The sequence below is a fragment of the Stegodyphus dumicola genome, chromosome 1 (assembly GCF_044657685.1).
Source record: "Stegodyphus dumicola isolate Sdum_Otavi_A_Nest chromosome 1, ASM4465768v1".
NCBI lineage: Eukaryota > Metazoa > Arthropoda > Arachnida > Araneae > Eresidae > Stegodyphus > Stegodyphus dumicola.
Window position 1 is genome coordinate 218,803,309 of NC_140768.1, and position 14,454 is coordinate 218,817,762.

At 34.3% G+C, this 14,454-nt stretch overlaps 1 protein-coding gene and 1 long non-coding RNA gene across 3 annotated transcripts; both read left to right on the forward strand.

Moving 5' to 3' along the window:
- The first annotated feature begins 1,704 nt into the window (after positions 1-1,704).
- Positions 1,705-14,054, forward strand: LOC146999465 (uncharacterized). Of its 2 annotated transcripts, XR_015043582.1 has the most exons (5): positions 1,705-2,221; positions 2,319-2,387; positions 3,751-3,828; positions 4,066-4,131; positions 13,880-14,054. It is a non-coding gene; the product is annotated as an uncharacterized LOC146999465 (long non-coding RNA). The 2 variants fall into 2 exon arrangements; XR_015043584.1 differs by lacking the exon at positions 2,319-2,387.
- LOC146999466 (uncharacterized) lies at positions 4,142-14,054 on the forward strand. Its single transcript, XM_085825719.1, has one exon. It carries the CDS (start codon positions 5,773-5,775, stop codon positions 8,221-8,223), a length of 2,451 nt encoding a protein of 816 aa, XP_085681845.1. The 5' UTR covers positions 4,142-5,772; the 3' UTR covers positions 8,224-14,054.
- Positions 14,055-14,454: the final 400 nt, after the last annotated feature.

Consider the following 14,454-nt stretch of genomic DNA (forward strand, 5'->3'; position numbering starts at 1 on the left):
TATAAAAAGTATTACAGATATCACATCTTTTCCACTATAGAATAGCATGCACCAAACAATTTCTTATGAAATGATATACATACCATTGTTACTTGCTGAGCACAGTTAAATGTTTTTTCTTATCTTTTATAGCAGTGTTCATTTTGAAGTAAGTATTAGTAATAAAAAGTTTTTAAAGTAGCTTAAAAAAATTTATCCATGGTGAAAATTAGCTAATGATGAAAGTATTTTTTCTCACTTGAAGTATCAAACGGCCACATGTATCTTTTTCGAGAAAATCTCTTGTTCTGTAATGTAAAACACCCAAGTATTTGTTCAGTGATAAATATTGATAGGGGAGAGACTTTTAAGTAATTTCATTTCTCAGCCATTATTCAAAATATGATTGCATATAACTAAATAACTTTGGAGTAAATTAAACAGCGTACACAGACATATGTATACAGATATACAGGTTAGCAAATAAAAGCAAGGACAGTGGATTTGGATCAGTTCAGTAATTTATTAGATTGTTTATGTATTCCTGTTTTATTTATAACAAGCTTTTATTTAGTAGAATAAGAATAATACATAAATACACAGCCTTTTAGTTGCAAGAAATAAGATTTTGCATAGTTATTTAAAGATGCAACCGTATTTATTATCTCAAACATATTCTATCTTAATTGTATTTCTGGGGCAAATATGCATTAATTCTCTTACCTCTTGTCATTATAAAAATTTGATTTTATCGTGTTGCTTATATGTTCGTAACTAGAATTGGTGTCGATTCTATGCAGTGTTGATACCTGTAACTATAAGCCTCATCGAAAATATATGCATATTGGATGCCTCATCAATGCTAAGAAGATTTAGCGATTTTTTTTTTTTTTTTTTTACTGGCACAATTCAAAATTTTCATTGCCAGTATGTAATTGTTTTGCATACAGCACTTTTACTAAGAAAATTATAGTACATATAAAAAATGCTAAAGATAATAAAACTTTTGGTGACACCAGATATACATATTGATTTGATGTTATCTGATAAACATTGTAAATGAATGAATAAATTTGTCATTAAAATATTTCGGAGGAGTAAAAATACATTAAATCATTAAATGAAGAGGCTAGATGAAATATTCAAATTGTTCAGCTTCTACATTTAGTGCGACAGTAAAAAGTCTGAAAATAATATTAATTCTTTGGTAAAAATATCTTTATTTATACAAAATGTTGCAAATCAATCTTAAGTTATTTTTTAAAATGATATATAAAAATCTGCATGTGTATCGTGTATGCAGTGTCTTCTGGATGCATATTCGTGCAAAACTGATGAACACTGGTAGTTCGGTCCAACTTTCGATCCCGGCGAACGGGCTGACTCCATGGGTGTTTTCTCGATTTTACACATGTGTATCGTTTAAGCACTAACTTCTGTATGCATACGTGAATAAAGCGCTAACTCTGGTAGTTCGGTCCATTTAGTATTTCCCGTTTATCATTATTTAAGAGTTTGTTTTGTTTGTTACGTTTGATGTATGAATCTGGCAACCAGTTTCATATGTTGTGATCAGGGGAATTCCCGTTCTTCTAAGCAAGCAGCAGTTAAGGTGGTCTACTACAGCAGCATTACAATACTAAAAATTTTTTTACACGCAGAATCGCTAATTAAGAAACTATGTTGCGTGCAATTTGGCAGAAATATAAAGCAATAGGTCAGTTTTCGAATCACAATGTTAGAATCAGGTTTGAAATGAAATTTACTTAAATATTATATTTTAAAAAAATTAGTATGAAATACGTAATTTTAATGTGTAGTTTGGAAAGCCATCAATAGATGGCGCTACGAGTTAAAATTTAACATTGTAATCTTATTTCTGCAAAAATTCACGAAGTAATTGATTTTGATATCAGTTATAAATCATATTTTTTTCTAAATAATATTTAGAAGCGTTTCATATATTCCTTTATACACAGTTTTCACTAAACATTGTCAGCTGTCAGCAGAATGACGTTTACGGCAACCCTATTGCATTGCTATTCCGCACTCGTTTTGTTTACATTTATTTGTACTGTGGTCAGTTTGCAAAAAATATGCGAAAATAGCAAGGACGACCGAAAAAACATCCTGGTTTTAATAAAAGATCCAGAATTCAGCGTAAACGTCGAGCTCAAGAAAAAAATATGAAATTAAATTCCCGAGATGTGGAAGATTCCGAACAAGCGGATGTTTTCGAAAGGTGAGAAATAATTTATTCTTTATATCGACTACCCCGTGTTTATGATTTCGTAGTAAGTTAATTCCGAAGTAAAATATGCGTATTTTTTTTATTGAAGGTCAGAAATTATTGATACAACTGCATCTGTGTCAAAGGAGAATCATTGCCCGGATGATTTTTTTACAAAGTTTTTTTTTTTTTTTTTTTTTTTTTTTGTATGTGTGTGTATGAGGGGATGCTAATAATTGTTCAATTCTGTTATAAGAATTTATTCCTCCATTCACACTAAATTGTTGGGAAATATTGAAAGGGTAAATTCCAATTCACAAGGAATTGCTGAAATAATTGAATCTTTTCAAAAGTATGAGCATGTTCTTGCGATCTAAATTGAATTCACCATCATTACATGTATTATTGGAAATTTTATAGTCATATGTTTGCTACGAAATGCTTTGTCAGTTACCTATGGTATATTTTAACAGGTGTATGCACATTTATTCATATGCTCGCTGTTCAACTTGCTTTTTTTTATTATGTCATTTACTTGGATGTTAAAACTTTCTTTTAGCGTTGGAACATTTTATGATCATTTAGTAAAATTTATATATAAATATATATTATTGCTTGTTTATTTATGGTTCTGTGTATTTGTCATGTATGCATGTTGTGAAGTGTAGTTTTTGAAAAATATGTCACAAATGTTAAATTCCACCAAAAGCTGAATTGAATTGATATTGGGATGCAGGTAATTAGAAAATATCTGCTGTGTATTTTGAGCGTAAACCAAACTAGTGCCAAGAATGGGACCAATACGCTCAGGCTTGCTTAGCCTTTTTGCCATTGTCCAAATTGAATTATCTCCAGTATAAAGGGAGTGAATGCTTTCTCTGTATAACGTTAAAATATCCGTCTGATCAAAAATCTACCAATAAGAAACTTTTCATATGTTATGTGACAGACTTTCTGCAAACAGAAGTCCTCAGCTCTGTTCTTGTACATGTTTTTTAATTGTGGTTCAGATGTGTACTTCTCAAAGGAATTCTTCTCATAGGAAGATTATCTGAACATTTAAAAACTATATTCTGCTTTTAGGGGCCTAATATTTTATGCCCCTAAAATTAATATTGAAATTTCTAAAATGTTGAAAAATATGTCATCTGGATTCTGTACAAAAAATATAATCCCCTTTTTCATTTCTGCATTTGCAATTCCTGCATTTTTTTTATTCCTACATTTTTTAATTGGAAGGAATTTCATTCGCAGAGCCCTCTAATTTATTCTTACAAATCATGTAGTAATGTACCATTTTAGATAGATATAAATAACACATTTTGTAATTTTTCTAAACTGTGGTTATACAGCATGATATAATAGCTACACAGGGTATGGCGAAACAGTATACAGCAATATCTGTCGCACTGTCTGAGATGGGTGGTAGTCATACATAGCTTAATGCTTAAATTTGTTATGTGTTATTTATTTATTCATGTTTTTTTTTTTTTTTTTTTTTTTTTTTTTATGTTATAGCAGTTTATTTCTTTCATTCTTAGGTCCGGAAGTGAAAAATTTGACTTTTCTACGCCAGAAGTTACAGCTAATGTTCCTAAGACAAACCAGGCTTTCCTGAGGTAAGTTGATTTATTTTTAAAATAGATATTAGCTGTGCATGATATTACAGTTACTTAATTATGGTTAACGAATTATGTATTAATTTAGAAGTCAAGCAACCAAAATCAGCGTTATATTTTCAAATAGTGAATATTTCAAAATATGATGCTGATTTTTGTTGCTTGACTCTCAAATTAATACTTGGTCAGTGTGTTATTGTATCTTAATTAAACTAATTATGGTTCTTTTCTTCTCAGTTCTGATCTGGACATTTCAGTTATTGACTCTGACGTAGAAAGTAGAAATACAAGCTCTCTTTTGGGGTAAATATGTATTTCTCTATGCCAAAATTAAAATGTCATCATTTATGTTTTTCTTTTATGGTGTTACATTATGTTGTTTACATACTGATAGCTATTAAAACTGTTAAATATAATATTGTAGCTATCAAAAAGAGGGGGATGAATTTGATTTGTACCAAATTTGGACGTTTTGCATGAAAGAACTTGAAAATAAAAGATTTTTTTTAAAATATATTCATTGAAATCAGTGAAATTTTCAGTCGGGACACTGAAGCAAATGAAAATATTTTGGGGTTTGATTCTTTTGATGGGAGCCTCATCAATAAGCCTAGTATCTTTTTTAAATATTGCTTCTTTTTCATTGTTTTCATGATGTTTTATGTTCCCTTCATGAAAGAGATTTTTAATAATTTAAATTTTGTTAATAAAATATAACAAAATGAAATCTGTGATTATGTGGCTGTTATTTTTTCCATATATATTTATTTGAGGAAAACCACAAATTTTATTATTTTACAGAATTTTTAAGAAAAATATAAGGATAAAATTTTTTAAATAATTCTGATTACTACCTTTGCTTTCCTCTCATAATGTGCCTCAAATTAGAGCAATTAGACAACAAATTTAAGTCGTGATCTTTTTTTTCCAAGTTTTTTTTTTAGGCTTAGGAGTATAAATTGCTTATCCCCACAAGACAGTGCATCTTCTTAGTATGCCATCCTAAGGCTCCGTTCACATGATGGTATAAATGTCATAGACGCATAATCATAAGGCACAAAATGTGGGAGTTCCATTCACACTTGCGAGAGAGGGTCTAAGCCATAGCCAATTAGAGAAGCTAAATTTGTGCATGCATGTATGTGTCTACAGCTTTCTCTCTCAATAGGTTTTATGTATATGCTCTGATTGGCCGACTCTTATATCAAGTCGGCACAAAGTTGAAAACTTCAAGCTTAATGCCCAAACTAGTTTTTGTGACATAGCAAGGTCTGACTACAAAGCGTTGTTAGTTGGGAATTATGACATTTATACAACGGCTTGAATAGAGCCTTAGAAAGCCATTTGGTAACTGAGTTATCCACCATGAAAGAGTTATTCAGTGTTTACTGGAACACGAACATTTTATACTCAGGTGTAGAGGCCCTTCATGTGAAACCTCCGGCACACAAAGTAGTGACTAATATTGCACGAGCAAATGACACTGCGAGCATGGAAGCAGCAGTTGTGAAGATGACTCATCTTCTTGTAGTAATATACTGGTAATCCAGTGTATTATTATTGTTAATTTATTTGCTATCTGTTGCCTAAATTTCCTAAACCTAATTGCGAATGGGCTGCCTGCATGGGCATTTTCATGGTTTTCCCCGTGTATATGAGCCATTTCCCTTAGAAAGTCCTCCATGAAAGCATTCCTCCTCTTAGGAAGATCAAGTGCTTTGCTGTCATCAAATAAGCCAAATTTAAACCTAATTTGTAATATTTATATATATTAATTATATATATGTATATATATTGTATATATATATATATTTTAGCTTGGAGTCTGAGCCTCTTCAGGAGAACCTTAATGATGAATTTCTGTGTCCTGATTCACCTTTAATTATCGAAAGGGAAGATCGACGAAAGGCAAATCCATTACCATCTGGCAGAACAATTTGCAATATGTCTTTTGTAATAGTGCAGGCTAGGACATTAGAGCAACATTCCCTAAATTGTAAATTTGGAGGATCATTTATTTTTAACAAAGTGATTCGACGTGGTCTTGTCACTACATATAACTATGTATGTGATAAAATTTTATGTGGGGAAATGGCAACAATTTGTTCTGATATGGAGAAAAGCAGCCTAAATCAGCTTGCAGTATTAGGTGCGTTATCTACTGGCAGTGGATTTTCACAAGAGGAGGAAAAGTTTAGCATCATGGAAATTCCGTATATGAGCAACTCGACCTTTGCTTCTTGTGAGCGAACTACTGGCAAAATAATACAGGGATGTGCACAGGAAACTATGTGTGCTGCTATAGAAGAGGAGAAAAGGCAGGCAGAACTTCGCAATGATAAAGATAATGATGGTTATCACTGTATAACTGTCATTGTTGATGGAGGTTGGTGTAAAAGAAGCTATGGGCATGGTTACAATGCTTTAAGTGGCATATCTGTTATTATAGGCATGGTCACCCAGAAAATTTTGTTTGTTGGAATTCGCAACAAAGTGTGCCTTATATGCAGTGCTATTGAAGATGGCAAGATGCCAAATAAAGTGCACCTTTGTTGGCGAAATTGGAATGGGCCTTCTACAGGTATGGAAAGCAGTGCCATTGTGGAAGGTCTGAATTATCTCCAGTGTGTTCACAAAATACGTTGTACTCGACTTGTTGGAGATGGAGATGCTAACACAATGGCCAAAGTGAAAGAAAGCGTTTCATATGGAGGACGGGTGATCAAAGTAGAATGTGCTAACCATGCTGTTCGAAGATATCGCAGAGCTCTTGAGAAACTTCAGCAAAATACTGCGCGTTTCCCCGGGGCTAAAGGAATTGCTGCCCGTAAATTGCTGAAAATTAAAATGCCACTGTTAGTCAGAGGTGCTAGAGTAGCTATAAAAGCTCATGCTTTACCTAGCCATTATCAGCACACACAAGAAACTATTGATGCATTAGTATCTGACTTGAGAAATGGGCCACATCATATATTTGGCAAGCATGATGCTTGTAGTGCTTTTTGTGCAAAGAAAGGTGCAGAGTTGGACAGCACATACAATGAAATTTTTTCCTCGGGTATGTTGCAAGCTATTGAAGCAGAAGTGGGAAGAGTACTGATATCGTGTAGCAGTACTCTTATTTGGAATGCCACAAATAATCCTGCTGAAAGCTTCATGAGTCAACTGTGTAAAACATCTGGTGGAAAAAGAGTTGATTTTTCCAAAGCTGGTGGCATGAACAGGCGTGCGAGTATTGCTGTCATGGCCTATCAAAATCCAGCACAGCAGTGGCAAAAAAATGCACAAAAAGCTGTAACAGGAAGTAGCCCCAGGACTCCAACTTTGAAATTCTTAGCTTCCGGAAATAAGCGCCATGTAAAACGTCTTGAGAGGCGTAGACTTTTTGACACTGAGAAGAAAAAGAGAAATATGAGGAAAGCAGGACATATTCAGCAAGGTGGGGATATTTCTTATGGTGATTTTCCTGAGAAACCAGACCTATCAGATGAAGCATATGAATTGGCAGCTAAAAATTTTTTTATATCAATTGAAGTTCCAAAAAAAGATTATCTTGAGGCCGTAACACGTGGACAGTCATCATCTGAAAGATGGCGTCATGAAAGATCAAGAAGAATATCATCATCCTTTTTCAAAGATGTTGCTGATAGGCGTCCAACAACACTCAGTGCTGCTTTAGTGAAACGTATCATATATAATGATAACGTTTCAACTAAAGCATTAAAGTATGGCTTGGCTAACGAAGCAGTAGCCTTAAATCAATACAAGGAAAAGCATATGGGAAAAAACATCAGACGTTGTGGCCTTTTTATTGATCCTAAATATCCCTTTCTTTGTACTTCGCCAGATGGATTGATAGACGAAGATGGATTACTTGAAATAAAATGTCCTTATACAGCCAGATTCTCAGCAGACTTGTCAGACTTTTTCAGCAAGCCTAATTCTGTTGGTCTTCGGATGGATGCTGATAATAATCTTTATTTACCGAAAAGCCACAAATATTATTTTCAAATTCAAGGGCAGTTAGCCATAACAGAGAGGAATTGGTGTGATTTATATATATGGTGCAGAGAAGATGCAATCACATTAAGAATACCCGAAGACAAAACTTTCTGGATCAGTTTAGTTCCAAAACTCGAAAAATTTTATGTGAATTGTATTCTTCCTGAGCTTGTTGATCCAAGAGCACCAAGAAAAATGTCTCTTAGAGAACCGAAGTATATTGTTGATGCTAGAGCACAGAATGAGAAACAAAAACAGGCCACTGCTTCTGTAAAACAAACACAAGAAAAAAGAGAAATTGAAATTTCAGAAGCAGATAAAATTATTTCATCTCCTAGAAAGAATGCAGGAGAGAAAAGAATCAGGAAACCAAAAATTATTTTTGATTTGTAATCAGTAACAAGCCAAGCCAGCACACCGTAACATTTTCTACGTCTGAATAAAAACTATGCCTGCAACAAAGCATTATGATTAAATCCATACCTAATTAGAATATTACCCCATTTCTCTAAAAAAAATATGTTCAAAAAGTCTCTGCTTTCAGTAATAGATACGTCTGATCAATTCTGCCATAATTCTGTAATCAATACTTGAAGCTAGAATCTCCTGTGCTGCACTGCCATTGCATCTCTTTTCTGAATGTTTCATCATCCACTTCTCATTCTAAATATTCCTGTGTGCTTGCATGTATAGCTGCTAACTTGTTGTGAACATTTTCTGCACCACATGTTATATTTTGCAGTGTAAATAATGCGTGCAATCATATATTTTGGTTTTAATCATCAGTAACTTTGGTAAAACTACATTTATGCAAAGAAGACTTCCATAAAGTCACAGTTTCTGTGAAAAAGAAAATAAGTTTGATGACCTCTGTCATAATTCAATAAATAATTTTTTAAAATAGCATCACCTGTGCTGCACTAACATTGGAAAAAATTAAAGTCATCTCTTTTCTGAATGTTTCCTCATGCACTTCTGTTTCTAAGTATTCTTGTGTGCTTTGATCCATAGCTGATAACTTGTTGAGAATATTTTCTGCACAACATGTTACACCTCTGAACTTAAATACTTGCGGTAAAGAAGTATTTTGGTTTGAATCATGTGTAACTCCAATATAAGTCCATTTCTCCAAGGAAAACCTCCACAAAGTCACTGCTTCTGTAGAAAAATAAGCCTGATGAATTCTGACAATTCAGTAATCAATTTTTGAAGATTACATCTTCTGTGCTGCACTGCTATTGCAGCAAATTAAAGTCATCTCGTTTCCGAATCCACTTCTGTTTCTAAGTATTCTTGTGTGCTTTGATCCATAGCTGCTAACTTGTGAACATTTTCTGCGCCACATATTATACTTCGCTATGTAAACAATACCTGTAATGATGTTTTTCGGTTTCAATCATCAGTAACTTCTGAATAACCACATGTCTGTAAAGAAAACCTCCATAAAGTCACTGCCTCTGTAGAAAGCAAAACAAGTCTGATAAACTCTGCCATAATTCAGCAGTCATTTTTTGAAGATAATCTCCTGTGCTGCACTGCCACTAATTATTAAAGATAACATCGTTTCTTTTGCCCTACCGTTGCAGAAAATGAAAATCTTTTCTTTTCTGAATTTGTTCTAGTACTCATGTGGCCTGATATGCTTGTTCTCTAAACATTCCTGTATATTTTCTGTGCAGCTGCTAACTTTTTGTGAACATTTTCTCCACCATACTGTATACACCTGCTTGTAAACAGTGATAGCCATTAAGTGATGTACATCTACATATACTTAATTTGAATACAAGAAATAAATATATGTCTGATGAACTCTGCCCTAATTCAGTAATCAATTTTTGAAGATAGCATCTCCTGTGCTGCAGTGCGATTGCTGAAAATTAAACTGATCTCGTTTCCGAATGTTTCCACGTCCACTTCTGCTTCTAAATATTCCTGTGTGCTTTCTCCATAGCTGCTAACATTTGAACATTTTCTGCACTACGTGTTATACTTCACAATGTAAAACAATGCCTGCAGTGAAGTATTTTGGTTTCATTCTTCTGTAATTCCAGTATAACTCCATTTCTCCAAGGAAGACCTCCACAAAGTCACTGCTTCTGCAGAAAAATGTGTCTGATAACTGTACCATAATTCAGTAATCAATGTTTGAAGAGAGCATCTCCAGTCCTGCACGCGATTGCTGAAAATTAAATTGATCTCTTTTCCGAATGTTTCCACATCCACTTCTGCTTCTAAATATTCCTGTGTGCTTTCTCCATAGCTGCTAACATGTGAACATTTTCTTCACCACGTGTTATACTTCACAATGTAAAACAATGCCTGCAGTGAAGTATTTTGGTTTCATTCTTCTGTAATTCCAGTATAACTCCATTTCTCCAAGAAAGACCTCCACAAAGTCACTGCTTCTGTAGAAAAATGTGTCTGATAACTGTACCATAATTCAGTAATCAATGTTTGAAGAGAGCATCTCCAGTGCTGCACTGCTATTGCAGAAAATTAAATTGATCTCATTTCCAAATGTTTTGTCATCCACTTCTGCTTCTAAATATTCCTGTGTGCTTTTCCCGTAGCTGCTAACTTGAACATTTTCTGCACCATGTTTTTCTCAGAGTAAACAGTGCCTACAATGAAGTATTTTGGTTTTATTCATCAGTAATTTAAGTATAACCACATTTCTGTAATGACCTCCACAAAGTCACTGTTTCTGTAAAAAAATGTATCTGATGAACTCTGCCTTATTTCAGTAATCAACTTTTGAAGATTACATATCCTGTGCTCATTCCCATTGCAGAAGATATCTCTTTCCGAATGTTTCCTCATCCAGTTATGCTTCCAAATATTCCTGTGTGCTTTCATTTATAGCTGCTAACTTGTTGTGAGCGTTTTCTGCACCAAGTGTTATACTTTTCAATGTAAACATTGTCTGCAATGAAATATTTTGTTTTTATTCATCAGTAATTTCAGTATAACTCCAGTTCTCCAAGGAAAAGCTCCACAAAGAAAGATCTCCAATACAATTATTTACATTGTGTATTCTGATAGGCTTTAGAAATTTTTGAAAGTATTGGAAATTAATAACTTGACATCGAAAGTGAAATTACAATTGTACTGAGTAAAAAGACACGTTTTATTTACAGGAATTCTATTGGACATTGGGTATTTCCTGTATGCTACAACATGTGCTTTATAAAGCAAAAAGATACCTTGGATTCACAGGAATTCTATTGGACATGAGGGACTTTCCTGTATGCTACAACATGTGCTTTATAAGGCAAGGACATTGCTTAAGAGGGTATAGATATCGTTTGCGGAGAGGACTCCGAGACAGTGAGCGTTAAGTTGCTAGTTCCCCTCGCTTTGTGTTTCGCCTGATACTGCTATAGTAGTTTGGTGCGCCAACTTCAGTTAGGAGCACTGTAGGAAGGCCTAGCATGCCATATGGTTTTATTGAATTTTTTACTGATTTCTGCATTATTAATGAGCAATTTTTTCCAGTTTATTGTTTCTGAGATCACAAACTTGGAATATATATTCGAAAGTAGTGGTTCCTCTCACTGCTGCTGAAGAATGTGACCTTGATTTCTTCAAACACCTTAAAATGCTTGCTCATAACGATTTCCTGCAGAAGCAAAAATGAGCATCCAGAGATGAAAATTTCCAAACTCTTCAAAGCAAGCGGATAGCATTGAACAGCAACCTGGGGATGATGAAAGTCATAAAATCTGGTGACCCGACAGGCAAGAAAATTTAAATGATGATAGCTGTTATAAGCCGATCAGCGGAAGTTCAGATTCCGGCAATGAGCCAAGAAGAAATAAAACTATTTGTCACCAGCCAGAAAGAGTAAGGAAAGTGTCTGCTAACATGAGAATGAAGGTTTTTGATGCTGCAAAAAAGCTGATGGAAATAGAAATGCCAGTACCCAGCCTGACATTCCCCCCCCCGGGGGTTGACGTAGAGAACTCTGCGAAGCTACTGGCTAGGATCTGTATCTAGGCAGTCTCGGCCACGGGGGTATAAAATTTATGAACTTAGTGGTTCTGAAGGCTCTGGGAAAGGTCACTTATTGGCCGGCCTCGGAGTCTGGCACGTCCTAGCGCGGCATGGTACTAGTAGCCCGGGGGTTTTCCCCCAGGTTCGCTGGGTAATGTCCCGCTGCGACGGGCTCGCCTAAGCGACTGGTAGGAAAGTCCTGTTAATTGTCAAAGGAGCAAAGTCAACAGGCATACAAAATCTAAAATAGCCGAGTTCCAAGCACCTCATGCTAGATTAAGTATTGTGCAAGTTGACCTGATTGGACCATTACCACCATCTGCTGGTAGGACGTATTATCTGACATTTATTGACCATTTTTCCTGTTAGGGAGAAGTAGTTTCTTTACCAGATATCACAAGAGAAATGGTTGTCAAAGCATTTTACAATCATTGGATTAGCAGATTTGTTGTGCCTAGTTCCATAATCTCAGATCAAGGAAGACAGTTTGAGTCGCAGCCTTTCAAGAGCCTTGCAAAAGTATGTGGTGCTAAAGTTTTACGTTCCACTCCATACCACCCACATTGCAGTGGGAAAATTGAGCAGTTTCTCAGAACTTAAAAAAATGCAATAAAGGCTCACAGCAACATCAGATGGACAGAAATCCTTCTAGGATTCAGAGTTGCAATATGTCCTGATACTAATCACTCTGTAGCTCAAATGGTATATTTTATGCAAATAAGGTTACCATGTGAGTTTTTCGACTACCTACCACTAAAACTAAACCTGAACCATTTGTAACAAATTTACTGTCTTTTATGGATCAGCACCAGTTTATCAACTGCTAACAAACATAAAATATTTATGCATAAAGACTTGAGATCATGTTCTCATGTGTTTGTGAGAACTGATCGTGTGAAAAAGGCACTTGAATTTGCTTATTGAGGGACCATTTTTTTGTGGTGAAAAAATATGATAAATATTTCCGAGTCTTAATTAAGGACAGACAAGTTAACATTTCATTGACAGACTGAAACCAGCTTATTTGTTACTTTCGAACAAATTACTAGAAACAGTGACTAAAAATAAAAAACCATTTCACATTTCATGTACCCAAAATTCTGATATTGTACCTAACGTCAAATCTATTATTCTAGATGGTATGAAAATCAGAAAATGTCTTGGATTTAAGGTTTTGTATATTTTGCTATACTTCATCATCTTCTAAATATTAGTAAATATATATCTGCATTAGTGATAATCAGCTGTGAGCACATAGTGCACCATCTGCAACTCATTTGGGTGTAAACTATGCTAGTGATTATAATGTCCTTGCTTTTTCCCATATGCCATATGTTGCATGAAATTTTGTTATATGAATCTAGCTTCCTGTGAGGAATTTCTGTGATCTTTCTAGTATGTATGGTCAAGAATTAGGCTTGTGATATACTGTCATGATTTTGCCCACATGTTCCCTGAATATACTACCATTTCCTTAGGAAGACTTCCAAGAAGAATACTGTTGTGAGTTCTAAGCCTAACTATGGTTTGGAACTGTTTATAATGAATTATTGGGATTCTGCACATGTAATGTGGATGCAATTCTATTTCCATTTAGAAGATTTTCTGCTAAGGCAATGCTTTAGCTGTGAGATAATTCTGTTTTGGAAATAAAACTGATATTTATTTACATTTGTGGTATTTATAAGGCAGTTTATCAATAGCAGGTAGCATCTTGCCTCTTTGCTTTGATCAGGGCCTGTGCAACCAGTGGTAGTCAAAATTTTATAATTTAGCAGAGGGCACTGAGCAGCAAAATTTAGAGGCAAAAAAATGTTCAGAACTTACGAAGACATCAGCCAGCAGAATTTAGGATATGCAGAGATTGCACTGAGTGGCAATAGTGCCATATGTTACATTTGCTATCTGCATTATTAATTTGTGAAACAATTTCAGCTGCTTGAAAATGCATTTTTCTGTTAGAAATTTGTATTTCTTGCAATTTCTTTTTTTTGGGGGGGGGTCGAGAATATGGTGTTAAAAATATTTTATCATTTTCTTTTTTTTTTCTTTTCAGGTGAAAATTTTGTGCATGATTTGGCTTTCATTGAGACGTCTCTGGGTCAGGAGTTACTAAGGAAGAGAAACTTACATGCAGGTTGAAGCATGCAGTGTCAAATGTATAAGGAATATAAAAGATGCTGTATATTAGTATAAGTTTGAATAACCATAATAAAAAAATTTCTTGAAAATTGTGTTTTTTCTGCGAGTTATTAAAATTGGAAATAATTAATTACAATATTTATGAAAATTTTCGAAAATAAAAATACAAGTAGTATTTAAAAAGTACTGCAAAACTCATTTTTAAGTCGAAAAATTATTCTCAGATGAAATTCTTTATGCAAAAGGATTTGATTATGCAAAAGGACTTTTTTAGTATTTGAAAGGTTCATTTGAACCCAACAACTGAAACTAACGTATCCCCAGTTTATTGATACCAACCATTTTGTTGGTATCAATGAACCCACTACTTTCTAAAAGCATTTCTGTCAATTACTAAGGGCTAATGAACAAGTGTTGAATTCTCAAGATGAATGTTGCCGAAACAGAAAAAAGTGTACTTCAGAACATTCTGCAGTAGCTCAAACAAAG